We start from the raw sequence: 10791 nt of genomic DNA on the forward strand, positions 1-10791 counted from the left end.
AAACCTGTAGTTTTCAATATAAATTGGCTTTATTTTTGGGCTTCAATATTGTTCGGCAGTTTAACATTTGGTCTAATCACTTTGTTCCACACCTGAGTCTCAACATATTTAGTATCTTTAGAGGTGGGGGGGAAACTTTCTGTTTAGGTTATGAATGAAAGATCATGTGTTGTATGAAAGATCTTGAAAATGCAAAACTGCCTTGAATACAGTTAACTCATTGATTCATGGCCTCTCACTCATAAATGATTTTGGCAATTTATCCACTAAGAGAATCAGTTATTTTAGTCTTTTACTACAGTCAAACAGAAAAAAGTAAGATAATTAGCAAGAAATACAATATATTGCAGTATATCACAATCAGTATGTTTTTCCAAACAATAAGAATCATTGCATTGTTGTATCTCAGCTCAATTACCATGACAAAATTGACAGATGTAATCTGATGTGTGTCCTATAAGACTTTCTGTTCATTGTATGTAAGCCTGTGTATCCATTCGTGAATATATGAGTGCATCTCTTGGCTGAGATATATGTTAATACATCATTTAAGATTACTTCTAATCTCAAGTGGTTCACTGTTTATCTGTTAAAATCCATTCTACAACATGTGTCTCATGCTTGAAGTGTCCCTCTGCCTAGGTGGGAATATCATGTGCGTATCTCGGCTGGTGTTGCTGCTGGGCCTGCTCCTATGTGCGGGGGCTCAGCTGTCCAGCGCCCAGCACTGGTCTCATGGTTGGTACCCTGGAGGCAAGAGGGAGCTGGATTCATTCGCCACCTCAGAGGTAAGGACCAACGTCGCCGTGTGAGCCAGTGTGCAGCGTTTTCTTAGACACATTCATACATCATACATTTTCTAGAATAAAGAGTTTTCATTCCGTCTCCTTTTTTTCCCCTCAGATTTCAGAGGAGATTAAGTTGTGTGAGGCCGGGGAATGCAGTTACTTGAGACCCCAGCGGAGGAGCATTCTCAGAAACATTCTTGTAAGTGAAGCGATACCAGTATAAACCATATTACAGTCAGCAACCAAACATTCTAACAACAATAAGTGTAACTGTATTGAGTACGGTCTGTCGTCCCAATCTAATGTTGTACTCTACACTGCACTCTATAACTCTCTTCACAGTTGGATGCCTTAGCCAGAGAGCTCCAGAAGAGAAAGTGACAGGCTTCCTCGCAACTGCTTTTCTACCAAGTGCAAATGATTTGATGGATCCTCCTAATCAGTTTCCTTGTCTCATATTATGGCAAATTTGTCTTGGTCCTCTCATCTGGTCTATGATGATTCATTTGTGTCAATAAATGTTTTCCAGCATTATGGATGCTCGCTGTAGTAAACACATGTTGCAAATATAATGTCCTGTAATAAAGTATCTATTTTGTTATCAATGTTTCATTTTTGTTCTCCTAAATTGATTTGAATGGGTGGAGTCAATGTCAAAAATGTCTATAACAGTGGTTCTCAAACTTTTTCACGTCAAGGACCCCCGGCCTAAACTGACACAAATTAGACCACAGAGCCCCATTTGATAAGATTTTATCCCAGCGTCCCCCATCTGATAAGATGTTAGCTTTTGTGACTACTCTCCTGACTCTGTCTTGCAGGACCCTTGAGTCGTGATTAGGCTGATTGGGTGCACCTGGGCCATTCAGACCATTCGGCCTCTCTCCCTCCTCACCGATGCACCTTTCTTTCGGTTTTGTTTGTTTAATGTAGTTTGTAAATTGTATAACTTGTCTAGTTATTTTCCCTTAGCTCTAGTTAATAAATTATTGTTAATTTAACGTTTACTTTGTTGTATGCTTCCCTTATTTGTTACTTCCTTGAGCTGGGTTGTAACAAATGAGGGGAGTCATACACCAAAGTAAAAGATAAAACAATTTATTAACTAAAACTAATGGGAAATAACTAAACACACAAACTTAGATTAGAAGAGCATGAGTTAGGGGCCAAAACCCCGAATTATGGTCAAAATGTGTGGGCTTTTTGATTTGATGTATTGACATTTGATTACACTTGACCTTGGCCATTGGCCAATGATATCGCATTATCGATTGTCAGAACTGCGCATGCTCACACACCCACAGAGCTGAGCTAGCTAGGAAAAAGATGGAGGACAGAAGTGTCTGTACTCCGCAATTTGCGGAGTCAGACGCTGAAATTAACACTGCTAGTGCCCCTAACGCGGCTTCTGTAACAGATGCTGACAAAGTAGTAAACACTAAAATAGATAGTGCTCAGAGTGAAGGTGAGTGTGTCTGGAACGTGAAAATTCAGTCGTTTGGCTGTCCAACTAGCAAAGCTAACGTTAGCTTTCTAGCTAACTGGCTAGCCACCTCACAAGCCAGTTAGCTAGCTCCTTAGCTAATACGCTAATGTCAGTTAGCTGTAGGAGTTGTTGAATTTGTTTACAAGTCCGTGCGTACCCGAGTCGCGAAAATGTTTATTTCTCCAAACTAGAAGGGGGAAACATTAAAATATCCGGGCCCGGAAGTAGCTGCTAGCCAATTTGCTAAGTAGCTTGCAAGCTAATCTCTGCCGTCCCCACCCCAAATAGCCAGCTGAGCTCCCATCTGAGGGTACCAGGGCAGCGCCACAAAAATAGTCAGGTATTACCATGTAAAGTAAAACCTTTACACCAGGTGGTGGATAGTAGCCAGGCAATACAGGGTAGTCTAGCCTGGTAGTCAGGAAGTGCCAAGCAGTTAATTGGCAATATAGTTACATTGTTATTCAGTGAGATATATCTTATGGAATCACAAAATTAGTAATCTAAAAAGGGTTGGTCAGTATCTGTACGGGTTGCTTTGTTTTTCAGGGATGACAGATCTCATCCGCTTAACCGTCTTAAATTAATCAGTATGGTCTTAGAAGCAAATGTCATAAATCAGCAATCCCCTCACTCACTAACCTAACCTTACTTTGTAATTCACTATAGGCTGATATCCCTTCCCAATATGGGTGTGTGTAGGATGACAGAAATGGTATTCAAAATGGTATTCATACCATTGTTAAGATATCAATGGTGTTTGCTTGCTTTCAAAATTTAGATCTACGTCATAACAATGAGTTTAGCTACATCTAGGCCTAATGCTAGAAAAAATATAATAGAAAATCAGAACTTTTATTCCTTTAGCCTGAAATTGCAAAATAGCCTGAGTCTGCTGAAAAGCATCTAAATCATTCTGAAACTGTTGTATAGTCTGTTAATTGTCATTGGTGTACACATACTTAAAGAGCTCTTCAGTCTCTGTTCTCATGTTAACTACTACTGTGATAATCATTTGGTAAGTACTGTACACTGTTTGAAATATATATATATTGCATAGTCAGACAGGGTAATTCTGGTAATTTATAATCAAATAATCAAAATACTTTAATGGCAATCTTTAACTTTTTTCTATAAATCAATTATTGTACTTGCATATAGAAGGGTATGTAGTTTTACACGGCATTAAATTGGTGAAGCTGCTAAGCTGAAATACCTGTGAGAACATTATATAGGCTTTTCAGAATATTACTCCCAATATTATTTTGCATAGTTTAATACTTGAAAGGATTGCATAGTCTGTTTCACAAGTTTGTTTTTATTCCCACCAATTTGGCACTTACCAGTTACAAAGTTACAAATTATCAATCTCAGTCACCATCAACACAGCATGTTCATTAATCAATAACACAATGAGTATCTGGGAAACTAGCCCGCAAAAATGCTACCTGCCTAAACAAATCAAGGCTCAAACATTGATGAATTGATTGATTGAATGTCCTAGTCTTAGTTAGAATTGGCTAAGTAAGTGGTGTCTGTCTGTGGTGTTGTCAGTCACGATTTGTGACGGAAGTGATGTCATCAGTGATGTCACTTGAGTAATTGTGATGTCATCAGAGAGGTCACTCGAGCAACTGTGATTGATGTCATCAGTGATGTCACTCGAGCAACTGTGATGTAGTATGAGCCGATGGCTCACAGTTGCATGATAGTGCCTAGGTGGGTCTGTCTGTTAGTCACGATTTTACGACCCCACGGAGCAGGTGATTTCCATAACTGCAGCCACGGAGCATCATCTCCAGAGTCTCCACCCTAGGAATCGAGCATGCAAGGTTTTTTTTTTTTTTTTTTGTAGTGGGAGAGAGGCTTGTTTCGGATCATCGGATATCATGTAACTTGTAATTAAATTGGATTTATCATTTTCACCTGGTTTGGGCGCTGGAACCCAGAATAGGTTTGCACAATTAATCAAAAAAGACAATCACAATCATATAGTCTACTGCATTTTCCAAAATACAGGGAGTTAACATTATTTATTTGAGGGAGAAGTGTTTTTCCCCAGTGTTTTATTGTGCTGTGTGCAGAATCCCTGGCCTGTAAGTGAACATGCATGTTGGAGAAAATCTTCAATCATATTCAAACCGTGCAAATCTACAAATTGTAGCATTTCATTTTTATACCCCTCGTCTTTCCAAGTACAAAATAAAATGTATTTCTGTGAATTGTGTTAAATTACTAATTGGTTTGTGTGGTATATTCTTTGTTCTATTTAACAGATATTCATCTCACATTTTAATCAGTATGACATAATGGTGACTGACACAGCATATTCTGCCACCACAGGAGCCCTGGGCAAGGAACAGCTCCTGAAGGGTCTCCTCACTGACGACTACTGCCATGTGTGTGACGCCGTGCTGCTGTTTGAATCTCAGAGGCTGTCCCACTATGAGGTGCGTGCTGCTTCCCGAGCACTCACTGTTCACCATGAGCTATGTTACAGTTGTCTTGATTTTCTGTGGATGGATCCTTTATAACAACGTCTCCTGTATCCTGCGACTGTAGGGAAAGAAGCACACCCAGAAACTCAAGCTGTTCCTGCAGGCCAAGCGAGACGAGAAGATGAACAAAGAGTCCAGTGGCCCGCAGGTTAGCTTTCATTTAGGGATTTTACATCTGAGGTATTTAGGTGACACCCTTTATCCAGAACAACTTACAATATGAGTGGAACAGTAGAATCAATATAAACCAGATCAGCATCAGGGGCCTTTGTGCTGTACTTCGTGCCGATCTCTCTCATCATATAATGATCTTGTAAGAGAGAGGCATTTGCAAAAGAAACAAAATGAACCAGGTGCAACTTAGAAGGGAGTAGAACGCAGAGTGCAGGCTGGTGTGTAGGTATGGAGGTGCAGAGCCTCTGCAGCCCTGTGGGCCAGCACCAGGGTGTTGAACTGCAATACATTGTTTGTTTGTTTGTTTGTGTGTGTGTGTGTGTGTGTGTGTGTGTGTGTGTGTGTGTGTGTGTGTGTGTGGGAGGGGAGTCGTGGGCCGAAGACGAGGCTTAGTTGGCACATTGCTCAACTTAATTTCCTCTTTTCCACATTACTCAACTTAATGTCCTCTTTTGCACCTTGTTAATTCTCATCAGTTTATATATTTGATGACGGGAAGCATCATGTATTAGTCTGTTGACAAACCCTTCTTGCTGTGCCTATGTTTTCAGCAGAGAGCGATGACTGTGGATAAGGAGCGTTTCTGTGAGCTGTGTAGCATGGTGTTCAGTTCCCCAGTGGTGGCCCGCTCGCATTACGAGGGCAAAGTCCATGCCAAAAGTCTGCGCAAACAAGGCCTTCAGCCCACAGGCAAGTACAGGTTCACAAATCATTTGAACTGATTTATAGTCGAAGTTGAATCATATTATATTGCATTATTGTTCCGTTTTATAACAATACAATATTTCCATTCTTATATGCACCCTATAGTTGCAGCACACGTGATGGCAAAGTTAGGCATAGCTGCCCTTCTACTCTTCTAGTAAAGCTTCAGGTCATCGTGCATACATGTGCCTCTAACTGACCATCTTTCTTTTCATTGATTAGACATCTCATATCGAAAGGGAGCTGAGATGCCTACTTTACCAAACCTGGCCCAGGCCTCAACTAATGTTGATCAGACGTCATCAGCCAGAGAGGACGACACGGAGCCCCCGGAGCCAGCAGCCACCAGCATCACGGCCAGCACAGAGGTGGATCTGAGGGACCCGAACAAGTACTGTGCCCTGTGTGCCGCCTCCTTCAACAACCCCCACATGGCTCTGCAGCACTACAACGGACGCAAACACCAAAGGAACCAGGCCAGGCAGGAGCTGCTCAAAGAGCTGGGAGAGGACGCCCAACAAGGTATACAGCTGTGGCTACGCCTGGTTCACTTACAGAACTGACGCTATAGCCATTATTTAGACGTTAGTTGATGTTAGAGAATGGAATTACCACTCCTCATCCGCAATATATATAACAGCTGATATAAACCAAATGAATCGAAACCAGGAGCCAGAAAGATGTCTTATAAAAGTATATTTAATAACCATACATTCTCCTATACACTGTGTTATAGAAGAGACTGAATCTCAATGTATACATTCTGATATGTCATACATGACAGTTTGACATATGCTTTATACTGTAAGGAGGAAAAGCAGAGAGGAGGGGGATGAACTTTGGAAATGTGTGTGCGTCCACTTGAGTCTGACAGGGAAACTGTTATCAGTTGTTATGGAACTCGATGCACTGTCCAAGGCTTCAGCAAAAGAGAGAAGTCCGGGTGAATCTATATGTATGAGATGTCATGTCATGGTAACTCATAGCATAATTATGCGTATGCAATTATAGCTTATAGCTTAGGAAATGCCCATGGAACTTATATTTTTCTCCAACAGTTGATATGGAAAAAAGTAAAAGTGAGCCATATGTCTGAATGGTTGTAAGCCATTACGTCATTTCAGAATCAGAATCAGAATCACTTTTATTGCCACAGTATGCAAGTTACATACGAGGAATTTGTCTTAGTGTCTGTATGCAGCGTAGCGGTCACATCAATATACAGAAGGAAGTAGGAAGATAACTAAAGACAATCGCAAAGTTGCAAGTGCAATCAAATCGGGTAAATATATACAATATGTACATGAGTGGTGAAGTGTTCTGTGGATAATAAATATGAATTTACGTTGAATTTACATGAGATTTACAGACTGAGTTAAATAGGCGTTAAATAGGCAGTGGATTTACATGAATTTACAGTCGGAGTCAAATAAGAGTTTACATTGATTGTACATGAAATTTACAGGCTAAGTTAAATAGGCATTACATGTGCAGTGGATTTACATGAATTTCTCACCATTATTTCATTTTATGCTGGTTTTCTCTCCCTACCTCACCCTGTGCCTGTTTGCAGACAACTCCCTGACCTGTCCAATTTGTAGTGTGAAGTTTGACTCGGTGGAGATGTACCAGGCCCACATGCAGGGGAACAAGCACCAGACTAAGTAAGATCAGGAGAATTCCCACAAACACACCAAGTACCCTATTACTGTTCCATCATGCATACAGCACTTTCAGAATTCAGTCTGTGCAACACTACACACTGCAACAACTTGACATGTATTGCTGTTTTTCACGGTTGTTGTTATTATTGTTTGTTATTGACCAGGGAGAAGAAGGTCGTTGACCTGTGCAAGTCCCAGCAGAAGGTCTACAGCACGTTTGCAGACGAACTGGCCGATTACGTCCAGGTCCAAAAGGCCCGCGGAATCAACCCAAACACCAGCCACGCTCTCCCTCAGAGAGACACGGAAGGCCAGAGAGAGATGGAGGGTGAGGAAGAGGAAGGAACCAGCACGGCGGACAGTGTGCAACTGAAGCAATCTAGGCCCAACCTTCCTCCCCCATCGAAACCCCCTCACCACCCCCATCCTGGTTCTTACTACCCCGCTGCAGGGTGGCGTCCTCCATATCAAGGCAACCCAGCTAACTACAGAGGAATGTCCTGTGGCTGGGAGCACAACTTCCCTCCTGCGCCCGTCGCCGGCGCCGGCTCGCCACAGTTCACTGGTCGACCCATGGCGAAGAGGAGGCGCAGAAACCAGTCAAGCTCCTCCTCCTATACTAGCTCCTCCTCATCCTGGCCTTCGTCGTCCTCCTACAGCAGTAGCAGCGACAGTGACGACAGCGAGCACAGGCACAGAGAGAGGAAGAGGAGGATCAGGAGGAACAGGGCTGAGAGAGGGAGGAGGGTGCGAGAGGAGGATTCGGGCGAGGAGAGGAGGGGAAAGCGACAGAGTGGGGTTAGAGGTGACGACTCGGAGGAGAGGAGAAGAACAGAGGAGGACGCCGAGTCAGAAAAGGAGCGGAGGAGCAAAAGGCATAAAAGTCACGGCAAGGGGAGGAGACCCGAGAAGAGATGCCGCGAGGAGGAAGATGGGGAAAGGGCAATGAAAGATTTAAAGCCAGAAGATCTGATGGAGAAAAGAGAAGGCACTGAGGTGCATATGCGGGCAGAGAGTAACATCCAGCAGGGGGAGGGAGAGCAGGCCAAGCCGTCCAAAGGCAAAAACAGGAAAGAGAAGAAGAAAACGAAGGAGAAAGTAGACACTAGGACGGAAGAGGAGAGGCTGTGGGATGAGTCCATCCTGGGCTTGTGAATTTAAGAGGCTTTCTTAACTGTTGTCATTTAGGCCTATAGATACAATCCTACGTATTGCATATCTCATACCCAATGTTAATCCACATAAACCCATGGCAAGTAACAGTTAAAGCTATCTTAACTCTAGCTTGATAACCCAACAGTGTTATTTTGCATAGGCATGCTAGCTGGCTAGCCATGTTTAGTTCACTTGTTTTTATAGGCAACTGGAAGGACACTCGCAGGGCGCACACCTCCACCAAGGCCAATACTCCACTATGCTATGATAATTATGTAAATGTGAGTCAGATCCAGATCCACTTCACATTTTAGCGGGTTCTTCCTTGGCCCATGCTACACCGTTCCATGAACTTTCATGAGAATCGGCCTGGCAGTTTTTCCGTAATCATGCTGACAAACAGACAAACTGCACCGAAAACATTACCTCCTTGGTGGAGTTTATCTCTCTGTCATATTTGAGCAGTGTGTTTGAGGGGAAGGGCAATCACATTTCCCATTCAAACCTAAAATGTACATTTATCTGCTTTATTTTTCACTTTGATACTCGTTAATGTATTTGATTGTATTCCTGCGCACACTTAGGAATGGTTGGTTGTAATATCCAAACGTCTTCACATGTTCTAACCTATTGTTTGAAATGATTTAGTCCTCTTAAGTTAAACTATTTGAATGATACATCTGTGTTCCTGACTATGATTTGAGAGGTTGAGGTCCCTTTCACAGCCTGTGGTTGGTGCTGTTGAACTTTATTCAGAGCATCAGTGAGCCAAATGAAAGCCCATGGATGTTAGAAGCTTAGTCATTTCTTTTCTCCTGAAACTATGTGTGCTTTCACTTAATAGGCACACAGGGTCAAGTAACGTTATTGGAGAAGTTGGGCTGATTTCAGTTACTCTCAGTTAATAGTTTTGGTATGTTGGATATAGTGGAATGACAAAAGTATTGCTGGCAATGAAACAAATCTGAGCTGTCACATACTGCAGTACATAACATGAAAAAAAACGTAATCTGCAGTGCAGTGGTAGTGTGTGTGTGCGTGTGTGTGTGTGTGTGTGCGCACGCGCACGCGCGCATGTTTGGATGTATTTGTGTTTGGGGTCAGACAGGTGCAAAAGTAGAAAATGAGGACAGCTCTTTACAAATCCATGTTCACATGCATTTAATGTCAATACAACTGAAAAGCATCAATTATTTCAAAAGTAACATTGCCTACTTCTGTTGCAATATAATGAAGATAAAAATAGCAAGTACCTTTCAGTAATTACTTATGTAAAGTGAAATTTCACTTTTTTTTACGATAATGTAGCTCTATATGACTGTAAATGTTTGACTAATTTTGGTGCTTCTGGGGATCCATAGTGCCTTCAACTTGCTTTATATTAAAACAGACTAGAAATCAAGTTGTAACAAAAACACAAACGGCAAACTAGACCATGGCAATATTTCAGTATGCATCCAGACTCACGTGCTTATGGATTTTATACAGCACATTGACACAGTATTTAGACTTTGTTATGACCTCTGTTATCTCAGGCAGTGCTCCGTGTTCAGAAGGGGGTTCAAATATCTGAGATGTAGCTAGCAGGTGGGCCTATAGTCCTTAAAATCCATATATCTTTCATATTCATACATTTCCATATTTATTCAAATAAGCTCGGCTATAAAACTGATCGGCAACCAGTATAGAGAAGTTGAAATAAGGCTGATCTGATCTCATGGGATCCTGGCACGGCTGGCAGCAGAATTGTGCAGATCCAGACTCATACCGTGGCTTGTTGAAACTGGAGAACAGGTAGTACAGTATTCAAACCAATATGACAGAGAGCAGTGTAGCTCACTGATGATAAAAGACATGAAGACATGTCTGAACCATGTGTTGTTTGAAACTTAAACATGAGTCCAAGATCAATGATCAGAATTCTTAGATATACATGCCAATCAACATTGTTTCTTTACAATGATCAGTGTTGATTGCAGGGGGTGGAGGGGGAGACCTAAAGGAGAGAAGTGACAATCCCCAGTGCGGCTAATGTAGTCTACACTGGAGTCCTGTAGGCTTGCATGCTGTAAGGTGAAGACATTCTACCAAAATGAAAATCTTTTCAGTTGTAGTTACAGTATATTGGATTTGCTTATTAAACCACTGTGAAGCAGGTCCAAATGAATACTAAAATTTGCAATATACGTTGTATATTGCTAAAATATAGTAAGTGCTAAAATAAAGTGTTTTGTCTGAAAATAATACGTTTTAACAAAATTGAGTGATAAAAGTTGAGACATGAAAGGGCAAACAGCTTCTCAGCATGTCAACCTTTTGTG

At 41.7% G+C, this 10791-nt stretch overlaps 2 protein-coding genes across 2 annotated transcripts; both read left to right on the forward strand.

The window, feature by feature from the left end:
* Window positions 1-653: 653 nt before the first annotated feature.
* On the forward strand, window positions 654-1169 carry gnrh2 (gonadotropin-releasing hormone 2; the record flags this gene model as incomplete). The annotated part of the gene is made up of 3 exons (XM_083661123.1): window positions 654-788; window positions 904-987; window positions 1131-1169. The coding sequence occupies 3 exons, from the start codon at window positions 654-656 to the stop codon at window positions 1167-1169; spliced, it is 258 nt and encodes an 85-aa protein (XP_083517249.1).
* A 945-nt stretch (window positions 1170-2114) lies between these two features.
* zmat1 (zinc finger matrin-type 1) lies at window positions 2115-9088 on the forward strand (the record flags this gene model as incomplete). The annotated part of the gene is made up of 7 exons (XM_083661031.1): window positions 2115-2253; window positions 4618-4724; window positions 4837-4920; window positions 5498-5636; window positions 5874-6173; window positions 7225-7315; window positions 7480-9088. 7 exons carry the CDS (start codon window positions 2115-2117, stop codon window positions 8468-8470), a joined length of 1851 nt encoding a protein of 616 aa, XP_083517157.1. The 3' UTR covers window positions 8471-9088.
* Between the last annotated feature and the right edge of the window lie 1703 nt (window positions 9089-10791).

This window comes from Poromitra crassiceps (assembly GCF_964638095.1).
Source record: "Poromitra crassiceps genome assembly, chromosome: 25".
Classification (NCBI taxonomy): domain Eukaryota; kingdom Metazoa; phylum Chordata; class Actinopteri; order Beryciformes; family Melamphaidae; genus Poromitra; species Poromitra crassiceps.